General features: G+C 36.5%; 1 protein-coding gene across 4 annotated transcripts in view; it reads right to left on the minus strand.

Annotated features, from left to right (window-relative positions):
- Positions 1-13,554, minus strand: part of LOC108734373 (synaptogenesis protein syg-2) — a 261,522-nt gene that overhangs the window by 169,164 nt on the left and 78,804 nt on the right. For all 4 annotated transcript variants that reach the window (XM_018465908.1, XM_018465910.1, XM_018465911.2 and 1 more), the window contains exon 2: positions 5,879-6,008. In XM_018465908.1, coding sequence (XP_018321410.1) covers positions 5,879-6,008 — 130 coding nt within the window. The remainder of the gene's footprint in view (positions 1-5,878; positions 6,009-13,554) is intronic.

Here is a 13,554-nt window from a genome sequence, read left to right on the forward strand (position 1 = left end):
CCCTGGAGATATATATCTCCAGGGGTAAACTGAATGTTGTGTATATATAACTGGAGTTGCTTGATTTAGTTCTGTCTTTTACCAAGTTTTAGTATATCTAATCCTGTTTAACCAATCAATAGTTGTTGTTTAGTTTCCGCTGCTTAGCAAAAATGAATTTGAAGAAGAAACATTTGGTTAAACAAAAATTTGCATATGCGAATTCAGTGCGATGGCTTAAATGATAGGAACGAAATACGTGCTGGAACACACCAAAGTTGTCTCGAGGGTTTCGAGTGATGTTAGATGAAATAAAAAAGAAAAGGTGCATCAACTTCATGAACACTTCTCATTCGAATGCACAGAGCGGACTCTTCAGTAGGAAAACGAATGAAATATGTTGTTGCTACGAACCAAGATTTTCTTTACACTCTCGCAAATACACAATACGCAGATGCATAACATTATTCTTATGTACCTACCTATGTATACTTGTATGTGTATGTGTAGGTTAGCGAAGAGGGATGTCGGGAAATTAGGTCGGGTCAAACTTACATTTAAGTTCAAGGATATATGCAGATATTTTTATAAACTGGATTTGGAAATTTTAGTTCTTTTTCTTTCATAATTTGTGAACTCTTTTGTAACTATTTTAGTAGTGTATGTATGAGATTTCATACGAAATATATTTAACACATGAAATATATAGGTAGTAAATTCAGTTTTTCTGAATAACTTTTTTCGCCGGTGTGGAGGTTCGATCCGCCTATGTCTCGATTTCGAGTCCGTTATACTACTACTGAGCTACGACGGTTCGCCTTGATTTAAACTATAATGAAGTGAAATAAAAATGAAATTCTTAAGGTAGCTGTTCTGTTAAATAATCGAAGAGTAGTTACAAGAGCTCAGAGCTTAACTGTCGACGTCAAGTTTGTCGAATTCGGTTGACGTTTTGGATGCCGAGAGCATTAATTTATTTTATGCAATTTATCTTCGAAGATACTGAGACGGTTTTAATTAAATCTAAACGGTGATAGAAACGGCAGTAAATGTAAACGGGTTGGCTGTTTATTAACGCTCGTTTTGTTAGTCAACCTGTTAGTGAAACCATTTACAAAATAAACATGCACGACGCCTCAAAACGGAAGCACAACCAGATTGATCTACACATGTGTGTATACGTATCTAACTTTGTGTAGCTTGTAGGTAAGTGGTGTTAAATGTTCGGCTGTAGAAGGTTCTTTCACAATAAATGTCAAAGGACAACTACATACACAAGAGCATTTAGGTAATTGAACAAATGAACTATTTTCAAGAAACAAAATCATCAACCATCAACTACTTTAAAGACTTTTAGAAATTTAGCGATATACAGAATGTCCTAAGCAAGCGGTTTTTTTCAGTAACAGTTGAAGATATCAGAAAAAGTTTCTTACAAAAGTGGTACCATATAAGTACCTTCATATCCCAAAATTATTTTCGATTATATGATTAGAGATAGCTTTAAATAAAATGGAAGTGGTACTGACAAAACAATACTGTATGAAAATAAATAAAAGTAAAACAAAAATACTGGTATGTAAGGGAATAAAAAGTAGAGAAACAGCGAATATAAAGATAGAAGACGAAAAAGTAGAAGATGTGGCTGATTTTAGGTATCTAGGAAGTCAGATAAGTCAGGACGGAAGGATTAGTAGGGATATAAAGCAGAGGATAGCGTAGAGTCGTGAGGCCTTCAATAAAAAGAAGTTACTTTTATGCTCGCGAACAGTTAATTTAGAAATTCGAAAAAAGTTGTTAAAGTGTATCTTTGGAGCGCGGCACTGTACGGGTGCGAAACATGGACATCGAAATGTGGTGTTATAGGCGAATGATGAGGATACCGTGGATAGAGAAGGTTAGAAATGAAGAGGTATTAGAAAGAATAAGAGAATAGAAGACTCTATGGAAGTCAGTAAGAAATAGGCGAGATAGGTTGGTAAGACACCTTCTCAGGCATGAAGGTCTAGTCAGAGACATATTAGAAACAGAAACGGGAGTTAGGAGGGGTAGAGGTAAACCTAGATTAGCTTACTGTTCGCAAATAATTAAGGATGTGGGTTGTTGTAGTTTTAGGGAAATGTGAAGATTAACTCAGGATAGGAAAAAATGGAGGTACGTATCCAACCAGCCTTAGGACTGACGACCTTATAATGATATGATGATACGAATTAATGAATATCTGTCTTTTTAACTTCACTCAAAACCATAGTTAGATAGTCCAGAAATTAACAACGTATAAAACGAAACGTTATTCAACACATTAAAGGCACACAGATTTGACGTTAGTAGGAAACAAAGGTGGATAAAAGCGAATAATAAAATAAAAAATAATAAAACAAAAAAGTTTAATTTTCTCAAAGATAGTAACATCCTTACATTGGACGAAAGTAAATAAAATTTTGCACATGATGAGCTGACAAAACATAAGGCATTCCATTAAAAAAAAAAATAGTTATGCCAGTTCGAAACAACTTATTTTGGAAGTGGTAGATTTCAGTGAATGTGAAAAGAACATTTAATAGTGAAAGTAGTAGGCGATTTCTTTCACAAGCAATGTGTGAAAATAGCACACCTCTGTGTGCTCTCGTTTCGGAGATATTCAAAATAGCGCAGAGCACTGCAACTGCCTATTAATCGATTTAAGGCGAATTTTATGGAAATTGATGCATTTTAGACATAATATATGGTTAACAAGGTGGTATTTAAATTTAACGAGAAATTCAAAAATGCAATAATAAATGGAGAATTTCGTTATTATTTAGGTTGCCTCTAGGAAAAATGAGACACTCTGTATCATCGAAAATAATTTTAGGATATGAATATAATTATATGGTACTACTTTTTTTGATATCTTTAACTGTAAAGCNGGTGGGAAGAGGAAGATGATACAAATAAAATGAAGACGGAAATTATCCATGGAATATTCTTGTCCCACCACGATAAAAAAACTTGGACGATAACAGGTCGACGGCGAAAGGGTGACCACCCGAATGTCAAGCTAAAATCTAGACGGCTAGATGTCGCTCGTCCGCCAGAATAACGAGAAATTCAAAAATGCAATAATAAATGGAGAATTTCGTTATTATTTAGGTTGCCTCTAGGAAAAATGAGACACTCTGTATCATCGAAAATAATTTTAGGATATGAATATAATTATATGGTACTACTTTTTTTGATATCTTTAACTGTAAAGCAGGTATTGAAGAAACCCGCTTTCTTGGGTTACCCTGTAAAAGTATAAATAAAGTTAAAGACATTGAATTGATAAAACGTTTATCAAGTTGATAACCAAGATTACAATTCCACTTAGGTACAAAGTCAATTTCAAGACCGTAGTTAATATCATGGTCTAAAATTTGTATTCTCTCAACGTTGTCGTTTTAAAAATTTATTCCATATTACCTCTGGGGCTATTTTATTCGATCGGAATTGAATTTTATGATTTGACGCCGTGTTCTATCTAATTAACTGCAATAAATTACGGTTATCTCAATAGGCCAAACATAATAATTCATGGCGGTAGGTATTGAGTACGAATTGCCTAGTTGATGGATGTTGGAGATAGAGCCGGATGCACTATGACCTATGGCCACATATGCATGTATATAGATGCACGTTTGTAATGTGTATATAAATAGATATTGTATATTGAAGAATGCTCCATTTCCTCAACTTAATTGCTTTGGATCGACACAATGCAGATACACGAACCTTTGTTGTTTATAATATAAACAGTTCACATTATGGTACATTAGTAATAGTACTGGTGATACATGGGTTCTCATTGACATATTGACCACTTTGAACTAATGAAAATTATTCAATCAACTATACAAGGGTTAACATCAAAGATGTGTAGACGTATTTTAATTGATGTGACATGATACGTATATATTTACTGGTTTACACCACATCACCGGCTCGATTTCAAAGTAGACAGTTCCTAGAACAGTACACTGTTGCTGCGTCCTTATCATTTGCAGCGAGTGCAAACCTGATTTTTAGCTGCGAGTGGATTTGTGTCGGTGGTTTCGAAAAAAAAGTGATACATAGCCTAATTTTTTCCATAGGGTGTTTTCATAATAATCACTATTAGTCAGGCGCAAATTCGTATGTCGTACAACCTCCACGATTTCATGGACTGTTTTCGGTAAATATGTGGTTTGAGATTTTTGGAGACTTCTTATCGCACTGCGCTATTTGTTAGGTATATACAGGCCTGACGCTGGAAGCTGGCGGAAATTGTAAAATGGCGTGGATGCGCGGTGGCAAAAGTAGGCAGTTTTAAGCATAAAGATTGCAGCCCTCATTCTTCAGTATTCCTATCAGGGGCGTAGATTAAATATTTAAAAATAGGGATCAGTGAGCAAGTAATAGACAGACAAATAGAAGAACTAATTGTTGATGTTGGTGACAGTGATAGAGATTCCCATGACGACAGTGAATGTGAAAACTAACTATAAAACTAAAGCAATAGGTTAATTTTTTCTTTTTGATAAGTCATGCTTTTACATTATTTTCTAGTACGCTACTATCCTATCTGTATTAATACTATAATTTACGCCTACTGAAAGCTTATTTGTGTATCGGTTCTAAGTGACTTACCCAAATAGGTGCGCGACCGCTCGCCAGCTTCCTTCGTCAGACCTGTACCTGTGTTGCCAATTCACGCACAGGGCCGGCTTCGGATTGTAAATTATTCTCGGCACTTATTTTTGTTACATCCCGAATAGGTTTACTTCTCCCCCCTCTTGACTACCGTTTCTGCCTCTAATATCCCTCTAAGTAGTCTTTCGTGTCTGATAAGGTGTCCTATCATACCTATTTCTTATTGATTTCCGTAGCGCCCTTCGTTTACCTACCTCTTCACTTACAACCTCTTATATCCAGGGTACTTTTAACATCGTCCTATTACTTATATTTATAGTTTAAAACAATTTATAATCTATTAAATTTTTGTTAAATTGAATTGAACTTTTATCTTTTCCTTAACATAATTTGGATTTTCGGAGCTACTTATTAAAACAAACGAAGAAGTCAGCGTTACTCTCAAAATCAATAGTTGTATTAGGTCTGGCTCATTTTGGATGCATCATAACGAATTCCGGCGATAACGAGTCCACATTTAGAAAGATGATTTGCAAAGGTATTTCGTCAAGATTATATCCAAGGATTACTGCATCATGATATGATAGTTCTAGTGCAGTTTTTCGTCTACGAATTTCATAGTTACGTCTCGGATTAGTCTCATAAAACATAAAGAAACTAATGAGTTCACGTTCTATGCGGATTTTATACCTGTTTACGGTTTGACTTTGACTATTTCGGTGTAAAAGAGCAACGTTCTTTGATATGGTTTACGCTTTCGACAGTATAGTATGCCTTAGGATAAATAGAGAGGACGAATTTCATTATTATTAATGAACTCCTTGGCATACGTACATATACCGGTAGCAGTTTCTATCTACGTAGGGTGTAATTTATACAGTGACAGAAATTCGATAGGTACGTTGTCTATCAATCCTTAAAGGTATACCTGCTAGTTAACTGGCCATCAATGAATTCATAATATTAGGTGGACTTGTGGCCTTTGTAGCGGTCCATTACCAATGCAAAGGAATCGTCGGCTGGTCTATTGCTATTTACATTTGCAGGTACCAAGGAAATTGCATGTAATTATCCGATACGACTGTGCAATTTACCGCTGATTTTATTGAAAAACACTGGCTCATGGAGGCACATTCGATTATTCACTGATCGTAAGCTTTTGGAGTGAAATGTATTTTGCCTGCGAGGGTGTTTAACGAGACAAAGCGACACGAAAATTTTTAGGGAAATTGGATTTAAATTTGTTTACCTGTAAATTGGTTTGTTGTCTCGGTCACGGTACCACAGGACCATATACGGCCGATCATCTTTGACCTCCGGTTCAATGTCGCAAGGAAGGGTAGCTCGTTCACCCAAAACGGCACCAACGGATATTCTTTCTGAAAATAAACACAAATTTAATCCTGGAAATCAATCGGCTTGCCGTTCACTGCAGAACTTGCGACTGTATATATACAGGGTGGCTCAAAAAGTACGCAATGTGCCCATTGCAACCCAACTGTAAGTTTAATCGAAAAATTTTACAAACAAAACTTGCTATTTTTGAACACTTTGTATAGTAAATCAAGTTTGATAATACAGATGATCTTGCACTAAAATAGGGAGCAAGTTTTGTTTAAAACATTTTTCGAATAAACTTACAGTTTGGCTGCAATGAGCATAGCCGCCATCTTCTACTAAAGTTGGGAGATCGGAGAATCTGGCTAACACTCTTGGGCAAAGCCGGCGGATAGGGTGGACTGGTAGTAATTGTGGGAACAGGTGGGAAGAGGAAGATGATACAAATAAAATGAAGACGGAAATTATCCATGGAATATTCTTGTCCCACCACGATAAAAAAACTTGGACGATAACAGGTTGACGTCGAAAGGGTGAACACCCGAATGTCAAGCTAAAATCTAGACGGCTAGATGTCGCTCGTCCGCCAGAACCAATCTTATATATTAATTATTACGTAGAAGGAACTTTATATTGTACATAGTGATTGTAAATAACAATTTTACCGAATGACCTAGTTAATGTTCCATTTGGATTTGGGGTTGTTAATAGTTTCTCTGCGGACGATCGAAGTGAAATGGGGTTTGTCGTTACGTTTGTTACAGGGTACGAAATAAACATCTGCAAAATGGAGCTTTCGTCTGAACGAGATGATGTGAAGGGAAGTGAATTGGGTAGGCCTACAACTGCCGTAAACATTAATCTAAATTAGTGGCCGTGTTATAAATTGCAGAAACGCCATTCATTTGTTTGGTTCACAGGTGTCAGATACGCATTGTTCCTTGTTCAGGTACGTTAACGCAGGAATGATGCGGCTTTTCGTGATATTATGTATACATACGTACATAAATACAGGCATTGACTACGTAATATTACACCACCGAACCGAATTACAAGAGATAAATCGAAATAATTCTGTAATGATGTAATGTGTACTTTTACAAAAATCTGAAGCCGGTTCTGTCTGTGAATTGGCAACATAGCGTACGTTGTGTAGTAAAAACTCTGTAACAAGATGGATGAAGAATACAAACATTGCCGATTATCGAACGTCGGAAATAAACATAAACAAGCTTTTCTTTAGAAACCATCGGTACAAATCCACTCGCGGCTGAAAATCGGTTTCAGGCAAGGCTTGCACTCGTTGCAAATGATAAGAATGCAGCAACCTTTCCTTTAAGATTTGCCACACCTGCTATTTCGCAATGAATGTCTTCTTTAAAATCGAGCAGCATAAATATGTATCATCACGTATTATTACCTACAGTGACTGACCTATATTAATGATTCATTTAATATTGCTGAATTGGTTTATTGAACTGCACAAAGTTTAAACATTAAAGGAATAAATGACTTCTAGAGACTAGTTGTTAACATATACACCCTAAATCACACTTAAGTACATGAGTAAAAAAATACAAAACAAATACTACACTGATACTGGTAATCACAAGCTTATTGAGTGCAGCGTTGCGGGGCGTATTTCTTTACCAGGGTTGCAATTGAATTTGCCAGTACTTTCAACTAAGATTTTCCCGGAAACGGTGAACATTCAGACATACAATCATAAACTTAATTTTCATATTTTATATTGCTCTATCACCTCCTACAAGCTCGGTACCTATTTCTATTACACCTTGTCTAATAAGTCTCTCTGATATAATTACATCTTATACACAAGGGTCTTACAATTTTGTGTTGCGCGAAGAAAAAAAAACAGAATAAATTTGTTTTTTCATGTTGTATTTAAATTTCACGCTCCGGGACACTTAAATGAATAAAATCGTTTCGGAAACATTGATTTCGGTTTATCGTCGCGAATTTAATAAGAATTTTTTAGGATCAGTTAAGCCGCTTCCCGAAGTGATCTTGATCAACAGTTTGGAAATATACACCATTAGAGAAATTCGTCGTCATTTTTGCTGTATTAGGCGGGACTACGCGGGAATACGGAGAAACGTTCTTCCATCGCGAAAGCGTTATCTTTTTTTTTTTTTTCAAAAGGCAACCAAAGCAATTTCCCTCCCCGGTTCGCAAATGTAAATCGCACAAAACTAATTTAAAACCATGTCGATCATTTGGCGAAAACGACGGAAAACCAATATCGCGCACACGGGCCTCGGACGAACGTTTCAAACGTTTAAATTTATTCCAAAAATCTGCTGGTTAATGATCCGCGTTTGATTTACCTTTGCGATTACGTTATTTCGTCATTTACCGGGACCCGCAGTGTGTGCCGCCGCCGAATACGATTCTCTCCCTTCATGTTCACCCAGCTCCTGCTGCTGCCCCGTCTGTTTGATGCTGTTGCCTACATTTGTAGGTCGTAAGCGTGTTCGACGGAACGAAATCGAAATTGGATTCTCAGCCCATTTGCGCCCACTGCGATTTGTCTACTCATTTGCCTGCATCCGTACGTTTCAATTAAAATTTGTCTGTACCGTCTAACCAGAGAAAGCAAGAGAGAGAGAGAGAGATAGTGAGAGAGAAATATGTACTTGTACCTACATATTTTTATTATTATAAGTATTAGACGAATTAGAAGAAGTGGCTGATTTTAGATACCTAGGAAGTCAGATAAGTGAGGATGGAAGGAGTAGTAGGGATATAAAGCAGAGGATAGCGCAGGGTCGTGTCGCCTTTAATAAAAAGAAGTCACTTCTATGCTCGCGAACGGTTAATTTAGAAATTCGAAAAAGGTTGTTAAAGGTGTATGTTTGGAGCACGGCGTTGTACGGGTGCGAAACATGGACAGTGGGAGCGGCGGAAAAGAAAAGGTTAGAAGCGTTCGAAATGTGGTGTTATAGGCGGATGATGAGGATATCGTGGGTAGAAAAGGTTAGAAATGAAGAGGTATTGGAAAGAATAGGAGAACAGAGGACTCTATGGAAGTCAATAAAAAATAGGCGAGATAGGTTGGTAGGACACCTTCTCAGGCATGAAGGTCTAGTCAGAGACATATTAGAGGCAGAAACAGGAGTTAGGAGGGGTAGAGGTAGACCTAGATTAGATTACTGTTCGCAAATAGTTAAGGATGTGATTTGTTCTAGTTTTAGGGAAATGCGAAGTTTAGCTCAGGATAGGAAAGAGTGGAGGTACGTGTCCAACCAGTCTTAGGATTAGGACTGATGACCTGATGATGATGAAGTATTAGACGCTATTTATAGATGCAACACTTTATTTCAAAATGTCTACTTCCCTTGCTCTATCAAAAGACATAAGGAAACTAGTTTAAAATGCTGATAACAAACTTTAAATTTTATTGGCTAATTAATTATAATAATGCACTGTCCAAAATTTGGTGACTTATCTCTACTTTTGATACAGAATTCATCACCATCATCATCATAGGGTCCTCAATTCTAATACTGGTTGGGCGCGCACCATCACTCTTTCCTATCCTGAGCTAATCTTCGCATTTTTCTAAAACTAGAACAACTCACATCCTTAAGTATTTGTGAACAGCAATCTAATCTACTGTTTTTACTTCTAATATGTCTCTGACTAGGCCTTCATGCCTGAGAAGGTGCCCTACTAACCTATCTCGCTTATTTCTTATTGACTTCCATGGAGTGTTGTTCTATTCTTACATATGCCTTTAATAAACCTCTGTATTTCTAAATTAACCGTTCGCGAATATAGACGTGATTTTTATTTGTTAAAGACGACTCGACCCTGTGCTATCACTTGTAATGAATTATCTGACTTCCTCATCGTCGTCATCATAAGGTCATCAGACTGATTGGACACGTACCTCCACTCCTTCTTATCCTGAGCTAATTTTCGCATTTCCCTAAAACTAGAACATCCCGCATTTACTTCTACCCCTCTAACTCCCGTTTCTGCCTCTAATATGGCTCTGACTTCATGCCTAAGAAGGTGTCCTAACAACCTATCTCGCCTATTTCTTACTGACTTCCATAGAGTCCTCTGTTCTCCTATTCTTTCTAATACCTCTTCATTTCTAACCTTCTCTATCCACGGTATCCTCGTAATTCGTCGGTAACACCACATTTCGAACACTTCTATAGCGCCGTGCTTCAAACACACACGTTTAACAATAATTTTTTTTCCGAATTTCTAACCTCTGCTTTATATCCCTACTACACCTTCCGTCCTGACTTATCTGACCTTCTAGATACCTAAAATCATTCACTTCTTCAAATCTTTCGTCTCCTATCTTTACATTCGCTCTTTCCCTACTTTTTCTACCCTCGCGTACCAGTATTTTTGTTTTACTTTTATTTATTTCCATACAATAGTCTTTTGTCAATACCGCTTCCATTTTATTTAAGGCACAGGATTACTGTAGGTACAAAAGAAAACGAACAAAAAAGCTTTTCTGGAAAAGGAAGTAAATATACTACTTTAGGATTTTTCCATTGTTGAAAAATAAACGTTTTGTGAATGAGAAGCTAATTGTCAAACCGGAACAACTGTTAACTTTTACAAAAAGTTTTCATTCTATGTATGTGTACGTCAGCGACCGCCCGATATAAAACGGGTCAAAGAGATAATGGTTGCTATTCTATCCTTTCGTCACTTCCTTTGTATCGGGCACATACCCATTCCTTCTAAATCGAACACTGTGTAGAAACATAAAAGGAACATTGAACGACATTGTTGGGCGTGGAAGATCCCGTCAAAACATTCAACTTGATTCCTCTTTTAGTATTTCGAAGGAAAATGTAGGTACGTGAAAAAGACTGAAATACCTACGGAATCGACTTTGTCATCAAAACGCCTATATATATTTGAAAACACAGTTGAACAAAATAGTAAATAGAACGAATTATCAGTTTATTGAGTAGGACTGTGTTTTAATAAATTCATTAAATCACAGTCAGCACAATTTAACAATTAAATGTACCTGCTCTTGAAAATAAAATAACCCTAGACCAAAATTTTCAGTCTCTCAGAGTCTTTCAGCGTCTCTGAGAGCGTCTCTCACAGTCTTTCACAGTCTCTCAGTTATTTCCTAGGTGTTTTTATGAATCTCTCACAGTCTCTGTATGAGAGACTCAAACTATAAAATTGTTAATTCAGAGACTCGAGTCCCTCACAGAGAGACTGAATGAATAAAACTGAAAAATTGAGAGACTCGAGTCTCTCGTAGAAAGACTGGGATCTCTGAAATATGTTGAACTTAGAAAAAAATTTTAACCATGTCTATCGAAACACCACTTATTGAGAGATTCGAGTCTTTCGTTCAGAGATTCGAGTCTCTCGTTCAGAGACGCTAAATGAGGATCTCTTTATGAGCGACTCGAGTCTCTCGTTCAGAGACGCTAAATGAGGATCTCTTTATGAGCGACTCGAGTCTCTCGTTCAGAGACGCTAAATGAGGATCTCTGTATGAGCGACTCGAGTCTCTCGTTCAGAGACGCTAAACAGTTTTTTTGACAGTCTCTCGATAGTTTGTCTCAGCGACACCAGAGAGACTCGCTTTCAGAGACTTTGAGAGACTGAACATTTTTATCTCGGGAAGATAGAAACAATTGTCGGGTTTTATTCCATAAATTGATGGAATATTCATATTTACCTGGCGTTTTATTTGTGTATGACTATTGTTTAAAAATGGAATGCAACATGAGTCAACGTGCATATCAAATGTTTGAAATTGAAAAATGAGAATACTTTACCAGTGTTTGAAAAAAGAGATCCAGAAGAACGTTCTCGGAGTAAGTATTCTTTGTTCCTATGCCTGGATGACACATTGACGAAATATAGAGACAAGATAATTTTTTGTCAATATTTTTTACCTCTTTATACTATTTTATTTGCTAACAATTTATGCATTGAAGGAAGAGTAAGTTCTCGAGTTTTTATAACTCTCACAACTATCGACACTATTTTCTTTAAAAGTCAGGAAGAGGTCGGATGTATGACAGAAAATTTCAGCATTAGATAGAAAAACTTAAGACAATTATTTAACAAAACCTAAGTAGCACAATCAGCAAGACCAAAACTTAAAACGCAAGACCAAGAGCAAGACCAAGACCTACACTATATCCACAAGACAAGATTAAGACTGGAAAGATTTGAATTTCAATATCAAGACTGGGACGGTCTTAGTTTTGGTCTTCGTCTTCGTGTTTTGTAATGTAAATACTGGCATACAAAATATGTTCCGCAATATTTTACTTGACGTGACTTGAACTACAGTATGAGTCGGGATTTAGCAAATTTGAAATCAACTCTTTAAATTAATATAAAAGCCGAACCATTTTCGGTATTAAAGGGCCTTGCAAAAGGCTGAAGCGAACGTGCTAGCTCTCGTTTATCGACAACACCTCTTTAAAAGTAATTGCAACCGACGACGTGTTTTCTTTGTACCATTATATTGCTTCACTGTGGGATCGGTTCGACCTAACAAAAGCAACGGCAATATATTGGAACGCGGGAATTAACTATTCAATTAGTTATCGCCAATGTCAATAATTGGATGGGAAATAGAAAATACTACATGCTATGTAGGTACCTGTACCGTAATAAATATATGAAAATTAATAATGAAGTTCTAATTAATTAAATACAATGGAATTCGTTTATTATGACTCCGCCTATATCGACCAACCGCTTAATATGAAGTAATTGCAGTTTTAAGTTTGGTTTTCATATTAAATTCTCTTTAGGAAAGTATAGATATAATGACTCCGTTTAAAATGATATATCGTTTATTATGACTGATTCTCAAGAAATCATATCTGGCTATAGTGACCCAAATGATTAATGATAACATTTTCACTCATTTTTCTAACCCTTCTTATGCGTATTGATATTACAATTCGTCGTTGTTTTTCTTTTTCTGTTAATAAATATACACAATTTGTAGTTTTTCTCTCTATTAAACTAAATAACTAACCAAAAACTAAATAAAATGGAAGCGGTACTGACAGATCAGTTCTGTATGAAAATAAATAGAAGTAAAACTTAAATACTCGTATGCAAGGAAAGAAAAAGTAGGGAAAGAGCGAATATAAAGGTAGGAGACGAAAAATTAGAAGAAGTGGCTGATTTTAGGTATCTAGGAAGTCAGATAAGTCAGGACGGAAGGAGTAGTAGGAATATAAAGCAGAGGTTAGCGCAGGGTCGCGTCGCCTTTAATAAAAACAAGTCATTTCTATGCTTGCGAATGGTTAATTTAGAAATTCGAAAAAGGTTGTTAAAGGTGTATGTTACGAGCACGGTGTTGTACGGGGGCGAAACATGGACAGTGGGCGCGGCGGAAAAGAAAAGGTTAGAAGCTTTCGAAATGTGGTGTTATAGGCGGATGATGAGGATAACGTGCGTAGAAAAGGTTAGAAATGAAGAGGTATTGGAAAGAATAGGAGAACAGAGGACTCTATGGAAGTCAATAAAAAATAGGCGAGATAGGTTGGTAGGACACCTTCTCAGGCATGAAGGTCTAGTCAGAGACATATTAGA

Source organism: Agrilus planipennis, unplaced genomic scaffold (genome assembly GCF_000699045.2).
Source record: "Agrilus planipennis isolate EAB-ADULT unplaced genomic scaffold, Apla_2.0 scaffold54, whole genome shotgun sequence".
In the NCBI taxonomy this organism is placed as follows: Eukaryota; Metazoa; Arthropoda; class Insecta; order Coleoptera; family Buprestidae; genus Agrilus; species Agrilus planipennis.